The sequence below is a fragment of the Bos indicus genome, chromosome 14, assembly GCF_029378745.1.
Source record: "Bos indicus isolate NIAB-ARS_2022 breed Sahiwal x Tharparkar chromosome 14, NIAB-ARS_B.indTharparkar_mat_pri_1.0, whole genome shotgun sequence".
In the NCBI taxonomy this organism is placed as follows: Eukaryota; Metazoa; Chordata; class Mammalia; order Artiodactyla; family Bovidae; genus Bos; species Bos indicus.
This window is the reverse complement of record NC_091773.1, coordinates 19,694,498-19,718,157: the sequence shown is the minus strand read 5'-3', so window position 1 is coordinate 19,718,157 and position 23,660 is coordinate 19,694,498. Positions and strand designations below refer to the sequence as shown.

At 40.1% G+C, this 23,660-nt stretch overlaps 1 protein-coding gene and 1 pseudogene across 2 annotated transcripts in view; both read left to right on the top strand.

Moving 5' to 3' along the window:
* Positions 1-23,660, top strand: part of SPIDR (scaffold protein involved in DNA repair) — a 277,621-nt gene that overhangs the window by 33,498 nt on the left and 220,463 nt on the right. For both annotated transcript variants that reach the window (XM_070802507.1, XM_019973800.2), the window contains exons 2-5: positions 1,192-1,347; positions 1,986-2,052; positions 8,146-8,325; positions 11,715-11,875. In XM_070802507.1, coding sequence (XP_070658608.1) covers positions 1,192-1,347; positions 1,986-2,052; positions 8,146-8,325; positions 11,715-11,875 — 564 coding nt within the window. The remainder of the gene's footprint in view (positions 1-1,191; positions 1,348-1,985; positions 2,053-8,145; positions 8,326-11,714; positions 11,876-23,660) is intronic.
* LOC109568155 (small ribosomal subunit protein eS26 pseudogene) lies at positions 659-1,235 on the top strand (annotated as a pseudogene).

Genomic DNA, 23,660 nt, shown 5'->3' with positions numbered 1-23,660 from the left:
TAAGCTTCTAGTAGGTTACCTTAATTTAATTCCCAATGCAAATCTAAAATTTTCTTTAAAATAAAATGCAAATTAAAGAACTTATAAGGTGAGTGTTTGTTTGTCACATATTGTGTTAGTCACTCAGTCATGTCCAACTCTTTGTGACCCCATGGACTGTAGCCCGTCAGGCTCCTCTGTCCGTGGACTTCTCCAGGCAAGAATACCCGAGTGGGTTGCCATTTCCTTCTCCATTGTTTGTCGTAGATGTTAAAAAAAAACTAAATAAAATAGCTTGAGAGAAAACAATCAGTGTTGTCACCGTTTTTGGTCGTAAGCTCCTTGGTTCCTTTGGGTCTCGGGTGGAGCCCCTGCCCTCCCATTTCTGGTGCATTCTCAGCTGCTGCTCTCCTGCCTGCTGCACACCAGCTGCCTCTGTGCTCGGCCCTCCTCTGCTTTCTTGCTTCTCTTGGCTCTTTCCTGTCAGATGGGATACCATGCAGGACTTTGGAGGGTTCATGGTTTGTCCTCATCCACTTGTATTTTAGAGTTGGTTGTCTAGTTGTGTTGTTCAAGCCCTTTTAGTTTTGCTGTCTTCTGACTCTTCTTTCTGTGGAGGTTCAGAGACAATTTGCAAACTCTGCCAGTTCTCTCTTGCCTCCTTGCTTCCATTTCCAAAATGACCACGGAAGGAAAAAACGATGGTCGTGTCTAGGAAGGGCCGAGGCCACGTGCAGCCTGTTCATGCACCAGCTGTGCCCAGTGTGTGCCCAAGGACAAGGCCATTAAGAAGTTCCTCATTTGGAACAAAGTAGAGGCTGAAGCCATCAGACATTGCTGAAGCGAGTGTTTCCAATGCCTGTGTGCTTCACGAGCTGTGTGTGAAACTACCTTACTGTATGAGCCGTGTCACTGACAGCCAGGGGGTCAGGAGTCATTCCCAGGAAGCCCAGAAGGACCTTCCCCCTGAAGCAGACCTGCAGCTGTTGCCCCACGGCCTCCACCGAAGCCCATGGAAGGAGCTAAGTCCTTAAAGACTGGAGAAATACTGTTCTCTAAAAAGACACTAAAATGGAAATTCTACATGAAAATGAAATAAAAACTGGGTCCTCACTGATGCCATTGCTGGGCTTGCTCCCCAATGCCATTTGTTAGTGTATATTTAATGAAATTGATTTCCTTATTTTTTTTCTTTGAAAACTGTTTCTACAGAGAAAAAGAAATCGGGATGCAGAGTACCCGTCCTTTCCAGGAGAGAGTCCCCTACCATGCAGACGAGCAGGGCTCAGGACCGTGGGGACTGTGGCTTCCCTGTCTGAAGCATGGCTCAGGTGTGGAGAAGGATTTCTGAAGAGTCCTGGCACTCCGGTAAAGTCATGATGCTGTCTTCCCCGAACGCTGAGCGATAAATCCTAGCTTCCTGAGAGTTCACGCCACTATACTTACATTTCTTTGGAATTCCCTTCCTTATTTTCTTTCAGAACACTGTAATTGATGTGTTCCTTGTTTTTCTCATCCTTGAATTCCCTACAATCGTGGCATAGTAGTATTCACCTCTTTCTGTCATGTAGGACTTTGCACTTTGTAAGTAGGGATGCATACTGGAAATATTCTCAGAAGATGACACTGTTGAGCATCCTACCTTTAAAAGAAGTCTATTTAATGAAATGCTTATGTATCAGGACCTGATGACACTGGGGGATTCTGGTTGATTTTGGTTTATGTGGTAACTTTGAAGTACTCACCGTAAGAAGGAGTGCTCACCACTGTTATCAACTCTAAAAAGACAGTCCTCTGTTTAGATTCTGGAAAAATATAAAAATGCAATTATAAATATGTGCTTTGGGAATACTTGTTGATAAATAAAGGAAAATAGACGAATATGTTAAAGGGGTGTAGTGTAAGTTCTTGAATATTTTATGTAATGTTGGTTTTTAGCTTTTGTCACATGAATTACTACATCATTATTAATTATTATTATTATTGTTACCATTATCTGCTTGAAGTCATTAACAGATGAAAAGAAGACTACTACAGAAAAACACCTTGAATTATCCTGTCGACCCAAGAAAGGTAATATTGTTGATTTCTTGGCAGGAAAGATAAAAGCCTAATATATCCTCCTTTGATTTATTTGTTTTCTTTTAAAAAGTCATTTATATCGTTTGGAAAAACTATATATTCATGGTTAGAAAAAACACCCAAACAATGTAAAAAGGTGTTTTTTGCATCTCTCTCATCTTTTTTCACCATTTGTCCCATTTTTTATGCTTCCTATAGATAATTATTAAATTTTTTTGTTTCTTTATTGAATTCACTGTTATCAACAGAACCCAGTAGGTAAGCTCAGATTCATGGCTGCAGGGTTTTAAAAGGAATCTGATTTGAGAAATAAAGTTATGACCGGTAATATAAGGACTATACTACTTAGTCAGTGATGGTTAGGGAAGACTTGGAGTTATGGATCGTAGGAAAGTGTATTGAAGTGTTTGAAGGGATGGGTTGAATTTATCTCCTGCAACAAGAAGGTCAGGGGGCTGGACTCATTTTGAGTTCTGCTGTCTGTTTTTGTAGTCATGAGGTAGAAGCTGAATTCTGCAGGCCCAGTTCTCAGGAAAAGTGTAGACTTGGGAGGATTTTCTCCAAATGAACTTTCCTCTGAGAAGGAGTACTCTCCCTCGGACCTCTGCCTTTAGCCAGAATCTGTTCCACAGTGTCACCTCCACCAAAAGAGACATCAGTGAAATTAGGGATTTTTAAACATATGTGTTTCTGCTCCAATAAAACTGGGATTTTGTTGGTAAGGAGGAAGGGGTGTGACTATCAGGGAGGCCGCAGGTTCTGCTGCTACACTCGCTCACCCTCAGGCTGGGCAGGAGGGGTTGTGACTCCAGACTTCAGGGGTCTCATTTGATTGTGCCATGTCCCGACTGTGTTTTGACTGTGGTATCTTGAGAAAGCAAGCTAAGCATGCTTTGCTTCAGTTTCTGCATCTGGAAAATCAAACTTGTGTATCTCACTGGGTTGTTGTGAATTAAAAAAAAAGATCCCTGTTCAAAGGTTAACACTTAGTAGGAGATCACATCAGTCAGTCCTAAAGGAAATCAACCCTGAATATTCATTGGAAGAACTGATGCCGAAGCTGAAGCTCCAGTAATGTGGTCACTTCATGAGAAGAGCTGATTCATTGGAAATGGGACTGATGCTGGGAAAGATTGAGGGCAGGAGGAGAAAGGGATGGCAGAGGATGAGATGGTTGGATGGCATCACCAAGTCAATGGACATGAGTTTGAGCAAGCTCCAGGAGATGGTAGAGGGCAGAGGAATCTGGCGTGCCGCTGTCCGTGGGGTTGCAGAGAGTTGGACATGACTTAGGGACTTAGATGGTAACAACTGCAGCAATTGCTGTTCTGTTTGATGGCAGAGAGGTGAGCGCCTGCTCAGTGTCCTGCTGAGTGAAAAACTTTCTGTGAATAAGAGATTTAACACTTTAAGCTGTATTATTATTTTAAGGGGATTCCTTTTATGCAATTGAAAAATAAAATTCTCCTAATTTTTTTGATTCTTAAAATACTGTATAGTAAAATAATACCGTAATCTTCTGATGGTGCTACAGAATTTAAATTTTACTATTATTAATGCCAAATGTTGTAATTTTCAAAGATCAATTTAATTCTAATTTCTAAGCTGTCATAATATGAAGTATGGAGAAAATAAATAGTACAGTTGTCCCTTGAATGACTGGCATGGGGGGCTGGGGTGCTGACCCTACACACAGTCAGAAATTCGCCTGGAGCTAACTTCACAATCAGCCCTATCTGCAATTCTGCATCAGCAGATTCAACCTACTGTGGGTTGTATAGGACTGTAGTAGTACATACAAAAAAATTTCTGTGTAAATAGACCTGTGCAGTTCACGCCTGGGTTGTTCAAGAATAAACTCTTTCTTTCTTTTACACGATGTGGGTTATACCTTTTTCTGCAGATTTGAAGGTATAATCAAATTTAACTTGGACAGAGAAAGAAATATTAAATAAGCTGCTACCTTGTGTTTAATTTCAAAAGCATCTTTTGAGTTGGTTTTCCATGCCAATGTATATTCAACCTAAAACCTACTCTGCTATACTATCTTTTCTGTGCAATGACCAGTATGTTCTGATAGACTGGAAAAGCATATATCCATGTATAGTTAATTTGTTTACAGCATAAGCAGCTTGTTAAGAGAACAAAGTGTTATTAATAATTTACCAAAAACTCACAAATAGAAACTGATAGAAAAGGGGACTCAAGGCATTCCCTGAAACTGGTTTATTTTAAAAATAGTAACTTTTAAAGTGTTAGTTTAAGATAGGCTGTTAACAAAATTTCTAGAATGTGGAAGTAGTATTTTTTTGAGAACAGGGAAGCAAAAGTGGGGGAACATACTTTGGCAAAGTGTGCAAAAAACGGGGAGACTCCATTTCCTTATCTCCATGTCTGTTTCCTTACCTGTAAGGTACTGAGAACCAGACAAGGAAGGGGGAGGAGATGGAGGAGAAGAGAAGGGGTGAGAGAGGTGATCCTTTGCTTGCTGGCAAAGGATCTTGCCGGAAGGTTTGTAGCAGGTGGAAGAAGAGAAAACTGAAATAAAAATAGGCTGGAACCTTTGTAAATAGTGATTTTCTTTAAAAGGAAGAACTTTTTAAAAAATGTGAAAATGTGTTTCCTAAGCAAATGAAACCATGTAATAAAAAAAATAGTGTGTTTTATTTTATTTTTCTTGAAATATTCTGCAGAATATATTCTCAGAGGCTGTTTTTTGTTGAGGTCAGAAATCTCCTTGAAAGGCATCAGTAAATTTTTAAATTGTTATTTTTTGATGTGTCTTTCTCCCTGTTGAACCATAGGTTTTTTTCAGGGCAGACCCTCCTCTGTTGCTCATCTTTCTCTCCAAAGTGACTTGGGTTAGCATATGGCTAAGGCTGCCATAATGAAGTGCTACAGACAGGATATTTTAAACAACAGAAACTTTATCTCTCACAGTTCTGGAGGCTAGAATTCCAAAGTGAGATATTGGCAGGATTGGTTCCTTCCAGGAAATGTGCTCCTGACTTGTTTCCTTGACTTGTAGGTGGCTGTTTCTTTTCCAAGTATCTCTTTCCTAGGTCTTCCCTCTCTGCATGTGTGGTTAGGTGTCGAGATTTCTCCTTTATGTAAGGAGAGCTGTCGTAATAGATGGGGGCCCACACTAACTTCTCACTTTAATTTGATTACCTAAAGACCCAGTCTCCAAATACGATTACATTCTGAGATGCTGGGGTTAGAACTTAACATATCAGTGGATTTGTTGTTCATTCGCTGAGTCGTGACCAGTTCTTTGCGACCCCATGGACGGCAGCACGCCAGGCTTCCTTGTCCTTCATTATCTCCCAGAGTTTGCTCAAAGTCATGTCCATTGAGTCGGTGATGCCGTCCAACCATCTCAACCTCTATTGCCCCCTTAACCGTCTGCCCTCAATCTTTCCCAGCATCAGGGTCTTTTCCAATGATTGGCTCTTCTCATCACGTAGCCAAAATATTGGAGCTTCACCTTCAGTCCTTCCAAGGAATTTCAGGGTTGATTTCTTATAGGATCGACTGGTTTGATGTCTTTGCAGCCCACGGGACTCTCAAGAGTCTTCTCCAGAACCACAATTCAAAACCATTAATTCTTCAGCGCTCAGCCTTCTTTATGGTTCAACTCTCATGTCTGTATCTGACTCCTGGAAAACCATAGCTTTGACTATACTGACCTCTGTCGGCAAAGTGTTATCTCTGCTTTTTAGTACGCTGTCTAGGTTTGTCATAGCTTTCCTTCTGAGGAGTAAGTGTCTTTTAATTTCATGACTGCAGTCACTGTTATCAGTGATTTGGAGCCCAAGAAAATAAAATCTGTCACTGCTTCCACTTTTCCCCCTTCTGTTTGCCAGGAAGTGATGGGACCAGATGCCGTGATCTTAGTTTTTTGAGTGTTCAGTTTTAAACCAGCTTTTTCACTCTGCTCTTTCACCTTCATCAAGAGGCTCTTTAGTTCCTCTTCACTTCACCTTGTGCTAATTGCCTTCCTGAGGGCTTCACCATTATGACCTGATTACCTCCTGAAGAGGCCATCACAGAGGATTAGGCTGCAATGTGTGAGTTTTGGGGGACTCACACATTCAGTGTATAGAGCATTCCACTTTTCCCTTTTGATTACTTTTCCAGATGCATAATAATGAAAAAGATTGATAATGTCTTTTGTAAGTAAGTTCACAGCTTAGTTTTATTAGCTCTTTAAATCAATATGGGTTCTTTGTTTATTCTGAATAGTTTACATTTAATTTTATATTTTGATGGATAGACAACTTTAGTAATTCTAGATGTTCATAACACAAAGTAAGTGTTCAGTAAATGTTTACTATTATTTCATGTTCTTGTGCCTTTGTAAGTGTTGATTTTCTAGACACCATTTTGTCAGTGAATCTTCCTTTCCTGATTAGTATAAAGTGGAGCATTCACTTTTTTGTGTGATCCTCAATATTCTGTGACATATCTCAAATAAAGTATTTGATTTTTCTTTTCATAGTTAATTAATGTTGCATTCCTCGAGGGCAGGAATTTTCTTCTTTTTTTTGTTTTCCTCAAGGTTTTACTGTATCGAAGATGTTATATAAATATGTATTTAATGAAGCCATTTAGCTTCTGATACTGTTTCCTCTTCTGTAAAACTTGAGTTGTAATATCTAATCTCTTATAGTGTATTGAAATGTGGTTAAGGGTTTTTTCCTTGGTTTTAGCATTATAACTCAATTATCCACTCAATGTGAATAGGAAAATTGATTTTTATTAGATATCTAATCTGTTCTGATTAATATCAGTAAGATTTTCTGTTAAACTTCGGTTCCACTGCAGTGGAGATGCTCCATTCCTGCTAGATTTCCTGTCTGTAGAATGGACAACATAAAAATAGTGAGCACACCACGTGCTGATGATACGGAGAAACTGTATCACCCTCACAGTGCTGTGGGACTGTAGAATGGCACGGCCACTCTGGAACACAGCTGGGCAGTTCTTTATAAGGCTTCACATGCAATTACCATACAGTCCAACAGTCATACCCTTAGACATCCTGGAGAATGAAATTGCAGTCACATGAAATCCCGTACACAGTGTTCGTAGTGGCTTCATTCGTCATAGCCCCAAACTGAAAACAATCCAAATGTCCTTCAAGGGGTAACTGATTAAACGTGTTGTGCTTCATTCACACCACAGAACAGCGCTCAGTAATTTAAAAAAAAAAAAAAAAAAGGAAGTGACTGTTGGTACATACAACAGCCTGGTGAACGTCCAGGTAATTATGCTAAGCTCAAAAAGCCAGTGATAAAAGGGGATGTAGGTGATATCATTTGTATGTTATTCTTGAAATGACAAAATTAGAGAAGTGAAAAATTGCTTTGTGATTGCTAGGAAATAGGAATTGAGGTGGGGAGGCGAGCTCTGTTACTGGCTTTGAAAAGGCAGTGCAAGATATCCCCACAGTGATGGAGTTGTTCTCTGTTTTGACAGCATCACTGTCGGCATTCTGGCTGTGATGTTGTTCTGTAGTTTGCAGAATGTTACCCCTGGAGCAGCTGCTTGAAGCATACCAGGGCTCTCTTGTTATTTCTGACAATTGTATGTGAACCAACTATAATCTGAAAATAAGGTTAATTAAATTTAAAAGTTCGCTGTTAAGCATTTTAAGCAAACTGCTGTTACCAGGGCTCCTAGTATAGTAAAGGAAGCACACAGAAGCATTCCTTTTGTAGATAATTATTGATTTTTTGTTTTTTGGGGAACTTTTTTACCCTTAAGGCTTGATGAAATATTCTATAACAAAGTTATAGTTTTATAGTTATTTCAGGGTTATTTTTTGACTTTTCATTTGTGCTCCAGTCATTTTCCTTGTCTTTTATAACTTTGATTTTATTTTTTTTCTTCTTGTAGTTTGGATTTAATTTAGCCAGGTTGCTCATAGACCTTTAGTTGGAAAGATTTGAAATAAGACATTGTTTTCACTATCAACAGAACTTTGTATATTTGTGCCTTTGGCAAAGTAGCATGTATTAAACCTCATATTGATCAATAACCATAATCAATTGGCCATTAAGATTTTTTTTTCTTTTGCAGAACCTACCACCTCTAAGAGTACCAGTGGGCTTGCAGCTATAACGTGGAGTTCTAGTGGAAGTGATCTGTCAGATGAAGATAAAACAGCTTTTAAATCACAAAGAGATAATGGATATCATTCTAGAACAGGCAGGTGTTGTAACAGCAACATTTTATGTCCAGAAGATGGGGCCAGTGAAGGTAAATTGATAATTTTTTAAAGAAATTTAGTTTCTATTATATATTGTGTTTTAATAATACAAATAACTTATACTTCTCTTCTAATACTTAGCATTGATTTTGATATTACTGAGTCCCAACCTTTTAGAAACATTTTCTCATAATATTTCTCACAATAACTCCCTCAGAGGTAGGTATTACCAGGATTATTTTTACAGTTGACAATTTAGGCTTGAACATGTTAAAATTGATCAAAGCCAGTTCTCTAAAGTACAATATAAAATAATATATAAAGTATAAATAATATAATATAAAGCATAAAGTACCTGGAGGTATTTGGGTTTGGCTCCAGACCAGCACAGTAAAGTAAAGTGAATGTTGCAGTAAACAAGTTACCTGAATGTTTTGGTTTCCCAGCACATACAAGTCATGTGTTTATACTACTGTAGTCTAGTAAGTGTGTGTGCACTAGTATTATGTCTAAACAAATGATAGACACACCCTAATTTAAAAACACTTTATTGCTTAAAACTTCTATGTACCATCTGAGCCTTCATTTAGTAAGTCTTACATTTTTGCTGCTGGAGGGTCTTACTTCAGTGTTGATGGCTACTCAAGTGAAGCTTGGGGTTGGTGTGGCAGTTTCTTAAAGCCACAGTGAGGTTTGCAACATCGATGGAGTGTTCCTTTCATAAACATTTTCCCTGAAGCATGCAGTGCTGCTCAGTAACATTTTACCCACAGAACTTCTTTCAGAATTGGAGTCAGTCCTCTCAGACCTTGCTGCTGCTTTATCAGCTAGGTTTATGTCATATTCTACATCCTTTGTTGCCATTTCAACAGTCTTCACAGCCTCTTCACCAGGAGTCAATTCCATCTCAAGAAACCACTTTCTAGGAGCACCTCCTCACCAGTTAGAATTTTATCCTGAGATTTGAGCAATTCAGTCATATCTACAGGCTCCACTTCTAGTTCTCTTGCTGTTTCTACCACACCTGCAGCCCCTTGCTCCCATGAAGTTTTGAACCCCTCACAGTCATCTGTGAGGCTCCAAACCACTTCTTCCTCACTCCTATCACTGTGGGTATTTTGACCTCTTCCTTTGCACGAATCATGAATGTTTTTAATGGCATCTAGAATGCTGACTCCCCTCCAGAAAATTTTCAGTGGACTTTGCCCAGATCCATCAGAGAATCACTGTCGATGGCAGCTGTAGCCTTGTGGAGTGAACTTCTTAAATCATAAGGCCTGAAGGTTGAAATTATTCCTCGATCCATGGGCTGCAGAGTGGATGTTGTGTTATCAAGCATGAAAACAACATTCATTCTGTTGTACATCTTCATCAGAACTCTTGGCTGACCAGGGACATTGTCAGTGAACATTAGTATTTTGAGGGGAATCTTTCTGAGGAGCAGGTCTCAGCAGTAGGCTCACAGTGCTCAGCAAACTGCCTGATAGCAGATGTGCTGTCACACGGACTCTGTTGTGCTGTCACTGGAGCACAGGCAGAGTAGACTTAGCTTTGATGCTTAAGCACCCTAGGATTTTCAGAACGGTGGGGAACACTGGCTCAACCTCAGCCCACCAGCTACATTAGCCCCTGACGAGGCGGTCAGCCTGTCCTTTGTAGCTTTGCAGCCAAGCACTGATTTCTGCTCATCTATGAAAGATCAAATTGCAAACATCTGTTGGATCATCAAAAAAGCAAGAAAGTTCCAGAAAAACATCTACTTCTGTTTTATTGACTATGCCAAAGCCTTTGACTGTGTGGATCACAACAAACTGTGGAAAATTCTTCAAGAGATGGGAATACCACACCACCTGACCTGCCTCCTGAGAAACCTATATGCAGGTCAGGAAGCAACAGTTAGAACTGGACATGGAAAAACAGACTAGTTCCAAATTGGGAAAGGAGTATCTCAAGGCTGTATATTGTCACCCTGCTTATTTAACTTCTATGCAGAGTACATCGTGTGAAATGCTGGACTGGATGAAGCACAAGCTGGAATCAAGATTGCAGGGAGAAAGATCAATAACCTCAGATATGCAGATGACACCATCCTTATGGCAGAAAGTGAAGAACTAAAGAGTCTCTTGATGAAAGTAAAAGAGGAGAGTGAAAAAGTTGGCTTAAAGCTCAACATTTAGAAAACTAAGATCATGGCATCTGGTCCCATCACTTCATGGGAAATAGATGGGGAAACAGTGGAAACAGTGACAGACTATTTTTTTGGGCTCCAAAATCACTGCAGATGGTGACTGCAGTCATGAAATTCAAAAACACTTGCTCCTTGGAAGAAAAGTTATGACCAACCTAGACAGCATATTAAAAAGCAGAGACAGTACTTTGCCAACAAAGGTCCGTCTCTAGTCAAGCCTATGGTTTTTCCAGTGGTCATGTATGGATGTGAGAGTTGGACTATAATGAAAGCTGAGCGCCAATGAATTGATGCTTTTGAACTGTAGTGTTAGAGAAGAGTCTTGAGAGTCCCTTGGAGTGTAAGGAGATCCAACCAGTCCATCCTAAAGGAAATCAGTCCTGAATATTCATTGGAAGGACTAATGCTGAAGCTGAAACTTCAATACTTTGGCCACCTGATGCAGAGCTAACTCAGTTGAAAAGACCCTGATGCTGGGAAAGATTGAAGGCAGGAGGAAAAGGGGACTACAGAGGATGAGGTGGCTGGATGGCATCACCGACTCAATGGACATAAGTTTGAGTAAACTCCAGGAGCTGGTGATGGACAGGGAAGCCTGGTATGCTGCAGTCCAAGGGGTCACAGAGTCTGACACTACTGAGCATCTGAACTGAACTGATGAAAATCCTAGGTGGCCTCTTTTCCAGTAGCAGGCTGTTTCACCTGATTTGCTAATCTGTTGTTTAGTGTAACCACCATCATGAATTCTCTTTGCCTGATCACTGGATGACTGGGTGAGGCATTTACATCTGCACTCACTGTTTCACTTTGCACTTTTCTGTCACGGAAGTGACTTCTTTCCTTAAGCCTTGCAAACCAGTCTCTGCCAGCTTTAAACTTTTCTTCTGTAGCTTCCGCACCTGTCTCAGTCTTCACAGAACTGAGGAGAGTTAGGGCCTTGCTCTGGGTTAGGCTTTGGTGTCAGGGAATGTTGTTTCTGGTTTGATCTTCTATCGAGATACTAAAACTTTCTCCATATCAACAGTAATGCTGAAGAAACTCCAGACGAACAGAAAAGCAACTAATAGAAGTTGAGAATTGAGGTGGTAGTCAGAGGTGGGAGAAATGAGATGCTTATAGATAAAAGTAGAAATATACTTTCTTCTGCCTTTTAATATATTTTTAAATTGTTGAACAACATGGGTCTTTTAAAAATCCTGAGGACACACAGATTTAATACAATTTAAGAATATTTTAAAATTGTATTTTTAGATGACCTGCAGGTTATTGACTGGGAGATTGACAGTGAGAGGGAAGATGCTTGTGAATGTGATGAATTTGAAGAGCGTGAAAGTGTGGAGATATCTGACTGTGCTTCCGGCGCAAGCAGTCGTTCTTTGACACCAGCAGAGACGCCACCTGAGCTTCCTAAGGTGAGGACGAACTGTTTCCAACTTTCCATTCTGTTCATGGCATGTCTTAGTCACAGCCTTTGGTGTTTTGTTTGCAACTCCTCTAAACAGTATGCTGGTAATGTGCTTTTAAACATGGATAAATACTGAGTTCTCTTCTCACCTGCTCTCCCCTCTGGTACACATGGGTCTTTCCCAGGATCCTTCTGTTCCATCCGGACAGGTGTCTCGTGGTCTAGTCAGATTAGATTCAGCAATGTGCAATTCTGAATAATAATATTCATAGCAATACAACTACTAATTGTGATTTTCCTTTACAGCTTTCATTTTTTTATGGAGTTAATTATTTGGGTTTATGCTGCTTTGTTTTACTTATGAATAAAACTCTTAAGTTTTCACTGTTCAGTTCTCTCATTAAGATTTTCAGACATAGCAGGCATTCTATTAAGTTTTTAGAAAATTAAAAAAATATTTTATTGAAGTATAGTTGATTTTCAATGTTGTGTTAATTTCTACTCTACAGCAAAGTGATTCAATTTTATATATATGTATGTGTGTATATATGTATTCTTTTTTCATATTCTTTTCCATTATGGTTTATCGCAGGATATTGAATATAGTTCCCTGTGCTATACAGTAGGACATTGTTATTTATCCATTCTAAATATACTAGTTTACATCTGCTAATCCCAAACTCCCAATCCATCCCTCCCCTGTTCCCCTCCCCTGGGCAGCCACAGGACTGTTGTCTGTGTCTGTGAGTCTGTTTATGTTTGGTATATTTGTTCATATGTGTCATTTCAGATTCCACAAAGAAGTGGTACCATATGATATTTGCTTCTGTCTGACTTACTTTACGTAGTATGATTAGGTCTGTCTATGTTCCTGCAAATGGCATTACTTCATTTTTTATGACTAAGTAATATTCCATTGTGATTATATACTGCTGCTGCTGCTGCTAAGTCGCTTTAGTCGTGTCCGACTCTGTGCGACCCCAGAGACGGCAGCCCACCAGGCTGAGTGGCAAGGTTTACAAAGCAGAGAGGACTCTCAGGTGACATCAGAGAGGCTAGGAGTTTGTGAGAAATAGTTCTCCACAAAAACAAAACTAATCAAATGCTGAATGAATAAATAATGAATGAATGAATAAATATTCAGCATTTGATTAGTTTTGTTTTTGTGGAGAACTATTTCTCACAAACTCCTAGCCTCTCTGATGTCACCTGAGAGTCCTCTCTGCTTTGTGAACCTTGCCACTCTTCACCCTCTTTCGGGGAATTCCCTTCACCTTGTTCCTGCTTGGAGTAACTTTATCCTGGATTCCATGTCTTTTTCTTTCTTGGTTTTTACTCTCATTTTGATTGAGCACTTCTTCCAATAGCTTCCAAGGAAGGATTTATGGAAGATAATTTTGTGGAATTTGTCATGTCAGAAAATGCAGTCATTACACTTTGACCTGGGGTTGAAACTTTATATAGAATTTTGGTTGGAAATCATTTTTCTTGAGAATTTTGAAGGCAATGCTTCCTTTTCTTTTAGTTCCAGAGTTGCTATCAAGAAACCAGCAGTTATTCTTACTCTTGATGTTTTAAGATTTCTCTTCCCTGTTTTAAACTGTTTTGGTTGTGATGTGCTTAGATGTAGTTTTCTGTTCGGAGTTTGCCAAGTTTTTGGATCTGTGGTTGGTCTGGGATCCCCAAGTTCCCGTCTAGGTTCGGTGATTTGCCAGGAAGACATGCAGAACTTAGCATACAAAAGCAAAATCATCACTCTTCCAAGAGTCTTTCTCAGCGGAGTCACACAGGGTATGCTTTATTGCTCCAGCAGTGAGTTTTGACAACATATGTGCACTTGTGTCTACCAGTGGGGCTCCCTCATCAGTGACTCTGAGCCCAGGATTTTTACTGAGGGGTGCTGTCTGCCTAGCATTGCCAGAATTTCAGATTTCAGGAAGAAAAACGGGTATTCAACATAAGCCGCATTGTTGGCACAGTTGAGGCGCAGGGAGCCACTGTTATCATTTAGGGCATGGTGGGCTCATCCTGACATCTTTTAGGGCATGGTGGGCCCATCCTGACATCCAGGTTAGTTCCCAGAGGTTGGCAAGGACCAGCCTTGCAAACAAGGAGCTCGCGGGACACCTGTCTCAGGTCTGCTGAGTTAACTCTCTTCCTCACAAGTGGGCACAAAGCTTTCATCAAATTTGAAGAGTTTTTTGCCTTTATTCAGCACTTTTTTTTTCCTTTCTGATTTCCCTTTCCCTTCTCTTCTGTGACTGTAATTATCTGTGTATTAATTGGGTTGCTTGATTTTATGTCATGGTTTATTGATGTTGTGCCCATTTTTTCTCGCATTTCATTTTGAGCGGTTTTTATTGTTATATCAAGTTTAACCGTTTTTCCTGTCATTCTAGTCTGCTGTTTGCCACCTCTAAAAGTTTGATATGAGTCATTTTACATTGTCCATGTCTCTCCTTAACACAATCATACATTTATCTGTATTTTCAGCATAAATAGTCTATTTATAATAGCTGTTTTAATGGCTTTTTCTGTAAATCTATCATCTGTGTCATTTCTATGTCTCTTTCTATTGATTGATACTTCTTTTCATTTGAAGTTGTATTTTTCTCCTTCTTTACCTGCCTGGAAATTTTTGAGTGTATATCAAATATTTTGAATTTTATGTTGTTGGGTACTAGATTTTTAAAAAATTTCTTTGAATACTCTGAGGCTTTGCTCTGTGGTACAGTTACTGGAAACAGTTTCATCCTTTTTAATGTTGCTTCATGGTTTTTTCTCTGCGTCTGGAGGAGTACTCAGTCTTAGGTCTTAGTGCTGAAGCAGGACCTTCCCGAGTGTTCTCTGTAATGCCCTGAATTACAGTTTTCCACCAGGTTAGCAGGAACAGCCAGTTTCCTGACCCTGTATGAACTCTAGGCGCTGGTCTTCTCTGCTCCCGAGGGACTCTTTCCCTGATGTAGAGTTTCTTTATGTGCACATGCTGATCAGTACTCTGCCGAATACTTGAGGGGGATGTTTGGGTTTCTCTGTGCAGCTCTGGCTTTTCTGGTGCTCTGGCCTATGAACTTGAGCTCCTTCTGTCTCCATGGACTCTCGGCCCTGTCCCTTCAACTCAGGGAGCCCTGAGTCTCCACCTCAGTTCCCCCTCCTCACTGTGTAGTTTGGAAATTTCTGGAAAGTAAGCTGAGTCAATTGTAGGGCTCAGTTCTTTGTTTCCCATCTTTAAGGAGTTAGTATTCTTCTTGCCTGATGTCCCATGTCTTGAAAGCCATTGTTTCAAGTATTTTGTCTCATTTCTTTCCTTTTGGTTATTTCAAGCAAGAGGATAAATCCATTTCCTATTATACCATCATGGCCATATTCTGGATTCTTTCCAGGCAACCTGGAACATGAAAAGATGTTCCTAATTGTTAGTCATTAGCTGATCAAAACCATAATGAGATATTACTATATACCCATTAGGATAGCTGTTACCCATAAATGGGAAAATAAATGTTGAGGATGTGGAGAAATTGGAACCCCTGGGTACGATTGGTGGGAATTTCAAATGATGCAGCCACTCTGGAAGGCAGTTTGTTGGTTTCTCAAAAGTTAAAGTAGAATTACCATATGACCTAGTGATTTTGCCTCTGGACATAGACCCCAAAGATTTGACAGCAGGGTCTCAACAGAAATTGTACCTTAATGTTCATAGTGGCACTATTCACAGTGTCCTAATGGTGGAAGCAACCCAAATATCTATCATCAGGTGAAGGAATAAACAAAATGTGTGGGTATGTGTATTGTCTGGGCTTCCCTGGTAAAGAATCCGACTGCCAGTGGAAGTAGATGCGGGTAGATCCCTGGGTCAGGAAGATTCCCTGGAAAAGGAAATGGCAACCCATTCCTCAGTTTTACCCGGGAAATCCCATGGACAGAGGAGTCTGGTGGGCTAAGTCCATGGGGTTGCAGAAGAGTTGGACACGACTTCGTGAGTGAACAACAACAAATGTATATTGTGTACTAAAAAAAATATTCACAACCTAAAAGATGAGAGTTATGTTTTATTTGGTGGGAATTTTTAGGACTTAAGGCCTGGAAGGCAGCATCACAAGTAACCCCGAGATAAACTGCTGTAATGAGCTGAGTGGGGAGGGGTAGTCAGAATATATAGGCGTTATGCAACAAAGGGTAGGTAGTCTGAACATCAAAAGGTTATTGTTAATTAAAGAAAACCTGGTATCTCAAGTTAAGGAATTTAGTGCTTTTCTGTGTTTGGGAAGATACCAGAGTCTGAATTCCCTTAAATCATTCCTTAGATACACATCTTAACTGTCTAGGGCCAGTATCCTGTGTTTTCTCATCCCAAGTTTCCTCAGGGCTCAGTGTGGGGGGTGACTGCAGTCTGATGGCTGCTAGACAGCAGGTACTTCCTTCCTGCGTTCCCTCAGGGCTCACCAGCTCATCTTCTGTGGTGGCTGCAATCGGTAATGACTGTGCCAGCCCTTGTTTACTGATGTGGCAGGAAATATACCATTTCTCAATGTGTGTGTACGTATATGTGTGTTTTTGTATATAGATATAGATATGTGTGTGTGTGTGTGTGTGTGTGTGTGTGTGTGTGTGTGTTACGGAATTAAACTTGGGTCTGCCTGCTCTGGTGTAGTAAAGCCAGTCTGTTGACACTGGGTTGTGGTGAGGGCAAGTGCAGCCTTTGTTGCATGGCACTCCCACTGTTTGGGGCTGAGCGTGGAGGCATGAGTTTGGGTCCCAGGGACCCAAACTCCGCCATGGCTTTCAGGGCAAAACTTTTAGTGACAGGGCTGCAGGGTGACTGATCAGTTGTGGACATTTTTCTGCTTGGCTGGTGCTGAAGTAGTCAGGAGTCACCATTATCCCACTTCTGGCAACATCCAGCCTGTGGCTTGTGTGCTTGTGGTCAGCATGCAGCTAATTTATTCCACCTGGTGAGGTTTCAGTGTCAGCAGAACGACTCAAGGACAGTGCTCAGGATAATACCTCTGTCCCCTGCGGAAGAACTGAAGGTCCTTGACTGTGTTCAGTAGCTGAACTGTTACTGTTTTATGTTGCTTGACAGCTTTCCTTTGTTCCTCCATTTTCTTACTTGTCTAATTAAATTTGTTCTTTGGAACTTGGGAAGGTCCTAGCAGGTGAAGCTTTTCTACAAACGAGAGGCAGGATCCTATTCTGTTTCATACACAGTGGTTATTATTCAGCATTCAAAAGGATTGAAATTCCGATACGTGGTACAAGGTGGATGAAACTTGATAACATTATGCTGTGTAAATTTTTTTCTTGGCTTTTTTGGGGGGAAATACTCTTGTTAATTACGGTTATATTTATCACTTGAAAGTTGTGTAAATAACCACGTCTGTTAGAACTGTAATGGTGCGTGGTGGAGATGCAGTTGGCTGACTGGGGTTTACTAACTCAGCTAATTGAGAAACTCGTGCACACAGGTCTTGTAGTGCTTGCAATTCAAATTCACACCTTGTTAAAATTACAAATTACAGTACAACACAGACTTTTCAGGCTAGCTCTTGAAGAAGTGGGCTTCTGTGGTGGCTCAGATGGTAAAGCGTCTGCCTGCAATCCGGGAGACCCAGGTTCAATCCCTGGGTCGGGAAGATCCCCTGGAGAAGGAAATGGCAACCCACTCCAGTACTCTTGCCTGGAAAATTCCATGGACTGAGGAGCCTGGTAGGCTACAGTCCATGGGGTCGCAAAGAGTCGGACACAACTGAGCAATTTCACTTTTCACTTGAATAAGTATAGTTTATGAGAAGTGTGTGTCTATGGGTGGTAGAATTATTGGAGAAGTTTATTTCCTTCTTTGCTATATATATATATATTTCATAATAATAATAATAAAAGACAGAAAAGTCATTGGCTTTTCCCTCAAGGAAGAGGAAGAATCAGATCATGTATATTGACCATCTACTGGGCCTTATATTGTACTAATTGCTTTATGTATTAGTCTGTTTGAGTTGCTGTAACAAAAATATTATAGACTAAGTGGCTTATAAAACAGAAATTCTGACAGTTTTGGAGGCTGAAGTTCTGCTATCTAGGAGCCAGCAGATATGGCGTCTGTTGAGGGCTTGCTTCCTGGTTCTTAGATAGCTGTCGTCTCATGTGTCCTCAGTGATGGAGGGGGTTAGGGGGTCTCCCTGGGACCTTCCAGGAAGGGCATTAATCCCATTCATGAGGGCTACACAGCATGGCTTCACTCCCAGGTGCCATCACACTGGGGATTAGGTTTCAGCATGGAGTTTGTAGCAGTACATTTTTCATTTGAGCCTTAGAACAAGCTTGTGAAGTCAATGGTGTTATGCCCTATTTTCAGACAGGAAAGTGTATTATTAAAGGTATGTGACTGTGACCAGGTTATTTCTATAATCATCAAGGCCGCTCTGAAACCTTGCAACGAAAGTATTGGGTGGTGGTTGAATGCCTCAGGATCCACGTTGATTGCTTTCTTATATCAGAAGCAGCGTGCACACGCACGTGAGAACTTTGAAAGTTATGGTGATAGAAAAGGGAAGTCCGTGGCTCGCTCTTTATCTAAAAAATTCAGTATTTCTCTATGTAGTTTCTCATCAAGTGCACTTGTTTTTTTTTAGTAGTTAATATGTTAAAATATGACATATTATGTTGTTATTAAAAAGTGACTCAAAAAATGGATTGCTCCAAGCAGGCCCTGGGAGGCGTTCCTGTGATGGGGAAACTGTGGTCTGCCTAGTCATAGCCGTGTTCTCTGTGGCCTTAACTCCTGCCTTCTTTTCCTCCTTTCTCTTCCTGGTATAGGAACAAAGACTCAATTATTATCCTTATTATCTTCAAGCTGCTCATTGTTAAGTCTTTTTCTGACCCCCTTGCCATCCTGAATTCCATGTGGGTTTTCAACTGCCTGATGACATCTTTGTGTGGATGTCCTAAACATACCGCGAGTCTCAGAGTTCCAAGTCCTGTCCCTCTTCCTTCTAATCCAGGCTCATGTTCTCCATGTGTTTTGGTCCTAGTTCTTTTTTTTTTTTTTGCACTGCCTTAATCTACTCATTATCAGGTCATGCAGATTTGGCCTCAAAATCACAGCATCCCTACCACTTCTTCCCTATATTGGGCCCCTTCCCCTGTTGTCTGTCTTGTTTCCTTGCTTCATAACTGATTTCTTAGCTTATGTCTTTTTGTTAGATTCATCTTAATAAGCATTATCACCTCATCATTTACTTATTTATACTTTCAGTGGCTCCCCACACAGCCTGAGAATCAAGGTCCATGTAATTCGACCATTACAGTTTAGCCTCAGGTCCTTAAAATGAATGAGGCAGAATATATACTGTATAATTCTATTTATGTAAAATTCTAAAAAGTGCAAATGATTTTAGTGAGAGAGCAGGCCAGTGGTTTATTGGGAATGAGGGTGGAGATGGATGGATTACAGTGGGACAAAGAGCACAGTTCTGGGGCTGATTGGGAAGGTTTATCTTGATTGTGGTGATACTTTCATATGTCAGTGGAATTGATAAAACATTTTCTCAAGTATAAGAAGGATATAAGTCTGTGTGCTTATGAAATATTCAAAATAGTTTGTTAAATGACAAAAACATAGACTAATTGTGTAGAAAAATGGAAAGAATGTACATCTGTATGGACTGTCTCTGCATTGAGGAATCTCTGCGTTGAGGCAACTTTTTTCTATGCTATTTTGAATTTTGAACCATGTACGTGCATTACTTGTATTAAAAAAATTTTTAAAGGACACTTTACACTTCTATCCAGAATATAGTGAGAACTTCTGCAGAATAGTAAAGAAAAGATAAATAGCTCACAGCTGTGGTCCTGTCCATTTTGTTATAGTGCCAATAATAGTAATAGCAATGATACCATTAATAACAATACAGTAACTCTGAGTTATTGCTATATGCCACACACTTTGGTAAGTGCTGATCATGTTATGTAGATGTTGTTATTAGCCCCATTTTGCAGATTAGGGGATTGAGACATAGCTGGTAAATGCAGAATGAGGTTCTAACTAGTGTAGCATGATCCCCTGCAGTGTAGCACAGTTATGCAACTTGGAGGAAAAGCATGATGAAAATCAAAAGATCATAGCTTCAGTTCATAATGTCACCTTTTAGGACATGTGATTAATTGATTCTTGCTGTGACTTCCTATTCAGTATTGTTATCTGGGTTTTCCATTTATTTTATGTGTCTTCCAAGAACCCTTCCTATAGAGGGCAGCAGAGATACAGCAGTGAGTTTTCTACTAACCTACATTTTTCAGGAAGCACAAAGAAAATTGGCTTTAAGTGAGCTTTGTTATGTAATTCTCTTGTACTTTATATAGTGATTCCTATGCAAATACAGGCTTGTAGCTTAATAAATATCAGATAACCTGAGTGAGAGTTGGAGTTTTGTTGAAGGTGCGCAACATAAGCTGGATGACAAACAAGATCTGAAAGTTGTAGTTTTAAAGAGAAAGCAAATGTGATTTTCAAATTTCAAATATGGATTCATTGTTACAAAACAGATGTTGTCTGTGTATTTTTAACAGTAAGAGCAGAACAAATGATTCAGTATCTCACAGAATATGGAATAGGGAAAAATTTAATAAAAGTAGACTAGCAAAATTTTATATTTCTTGAGAGGATATTTAGAAAGTAATCTGGCAGACTTTGAAAGTATTTCTAAGTTTAATGAGCATGTTTGTAATTCTTTGTTTATATTATATGAAAAATTGAAAGTAACACATGTAATTTAACATTTAATCATTTTAAATGATGAATCAGAATAAATTGATGTAACTAAATATGTACTAATTGTTAATGTCTGAGAACTCCCCAATTTATCCATGTAGATTTGACGGAATTTGATTATGATGATCAAAAGCACACATTTTAGAAATCCTCTCTAAAATGTAATTATGTTTATATAAAATGAAAATTTCATGCTTGTAAAAGGGAAAATATAGGGAGTATTTAGCCATGATTTCATTTGATTATATTTTGAAGATTTCAGTATAGAAACATTACATTTAAGAAACAAAGTCAAGGCTTTCCTGGTGGTCCAGTGGTTAAGAATCCACCTGCTGATGCACAGGATGCTGGTTCCATCCCTGGTCCTGGAAGATCCCACGTGTCACAGGGCAACTAAGCCTGTGCTGCTGCTCCTACTGTGTGCTCTAAAGCCTGTGCTTTAGAGTCTGGGGGCTGCAGCTACTGAAACCCATGCACCTAGGCCTGTGCTCCACAGCAAGAGAAAGCACCGTGATACGCCCACGCACTGCAGGTAGGCAGCAGCTCGCACTCGCTGCAGTGGGAGAACCCTCACAAAGCAACAAAGACCAGCACAGCCAAAAACACATAACTAAACACAGGGCTTTTTAAAAGAGAGGCAGATTTGTACTCCAGTGTATTCTTATGTTAAAAAGGAGGACTCTTAGGAGTAGTACTGAGGAATAGGTACTTTTTGTTGTTGTTTTACATTAGTTTTGTGTGCATATATCTGTGAACACTATCTGTTCTTGATCTGATAGCGCTATAGCATATTTTGGCTTTTATTCTCTTTAGGAAAGTGAGTATGTGCCAATATCATTTGTAGCATTTGTTTCAGAACTTAACATCCTTATTCTTCCACATCTCCCTTGTTAATTGGCTAAACCTTAGCTTATGACATATCAGGTCTGAGACTTTGTCATTTTTTGTTTCAGTGTAAATCTTCCTCCTTTTTCACTGTCACCCTGTCATTTCTTATACCTTCAGTTTTGTTTTTCCTTCTGTTTCTTTTATTCCTAAATTCATCTGTTTTCTGGTATGAGAATGGTAGAATAGAAAAGAGTGTTGTAGGAATTATCATTGCTGCTGGTGCTGCTGCTAATTCACTTCAGTCATGTCCAACTCTGTCCAACCCCATAGACGGCAGCTCACCAGGCTCCCCATCCCTGGGATTCTCCAGGCAAGAACACTGGAGTGGGTTGCCATTTCCTTCTCCAATGCATGAAAGTGAAAGTGAAGTCGCTCAGTCGTGTCCGACTCCTAGCGACCCCATGGACTGCAGCCCACCAGGCTCCTCCATCCATGGGATTTTCCAGGCAAGAGTACTGGAGTGGGGTGCCATTGTCTTCTCTGAGGAATTATCATTACATGTATATAAATTAAAAAGTCATAATATGAGTCATTACAGTGTGACTTTAGTCCTCTGCTACTGCTGCTAAGTCACTTCAGTCGTGTCTGACTCTGTGCGACCCCAGAGATGGCAGCCTACCAGGCTCTTCTGTCCCTGGGATTCTCCAGGCAAGAACACTGGAGTGGGTTGCCATTTCCCTCTCCAAAGCATGAGAATGAAAAGTGAAAATGAAGTCGCTCAGTCGTGTCTGACTCTTCAGGACCCCACGGACTGCAGCCTACCAGGCTCCTCCATCCATGGGATTTTCCAAGCAAGAGTACTGGAGTGGGGTGCCATTGCCTTCTCCTCTAGTTTTCTAATTTAAAAAAATCCTTAGGAGTTCCACTTGCAGTAAGGACAGAGCATCATGTGTCAGATTACCTTTCTTACAAATAGCAATGACAAATTTTGGACATATAAAGTATATTAAATATATTTTAAAAATAAGTTTATATAAAAATATAAAGAGTATAAAAATACTTGAAGACAGTAGATAAAAGGAGAAGACAGTAGATAGAAGGAGAAGACAGCTGGCAGAGACTTGCAGGGGTTGGCATTTTAAAGAAGAAAATGGCACAAGCAAGGAGGGATTTTCATTTATCACCACTTTTTACCCAAAGGCAGGCCCCTGTCTGTGTTGGTCAGGGTGACTAAACTTGGATAGAAATCATAACACAGAGTTGGGGGTATAGGAGGTTAAAGGTGAAAGTAGAACCTCCCAGGGAGAACCCCACATTATGCATATAGATCTTACAGGCCATAAGAACTACACAGATTTCAGCTGCTCTTCACTACACAGGAGAAAGCAGTGTACTTTCTGTACTCACAGGGGAGTGAGTATGCCAAATTAACTACTGTTTAAGCAGAAAAGTAAATACTCCTCAGAAGAGCGTAACAGAATCCAGAGTCTACATCCCTGATAATGACCAGGATACACTTCACATTTGTTAGACATAGACACATATACACGTAAACCCAGGAATGTGATGCATGTTTAAAGGAAAAGGCAGATAATTGAGATAGACCCTGATATATTAGAATATACTAGATAATATTAGAATATTAGAACTCAAATATTAGAATTACCAGATCTTGTAACTCTGTTCCAGCACAGAAAGGAAAATATGCAAATAATGAATGCACCGATCAAAAACTCAACAGAAAAATAGAAATTGAAGAGAACTTTCTAATTAAATGTAGAGTTGTCTTTCTGTCACTAAGTCGTGTCCTTGTGACCCCATGAACTGCAGCATGCCAGGCTTCCCTGTCCTTCACTATCCCTAGGAGTTGTCTCAAACTCATGTCCATCCAGTGATGCTACTTAACCATCTCATCCTCGGTCGCCCCCTTCTCTTTCTGCACTCAAACTTTCTCAGCTTGAGTCTTTTCCATTGAGTTGGCTCTTTGCATCAGGTGTCCAAAGGATTGGAGCTTCAGTTTCAACATCAGTCCTTCCAGTGAATGTTCAGGGTTGATTTCTTTGGCATTGACTGGCTTGATTCCTTTGCTGTCCAAGGGACTAAGTCTTTTTCGGGCACCACAGTTCGAAAACATCAGTTTTTCGGTGCTCTGCCTTCCTTATGGTCCAACTCTCACATCCACACGTAACTGCTGGAA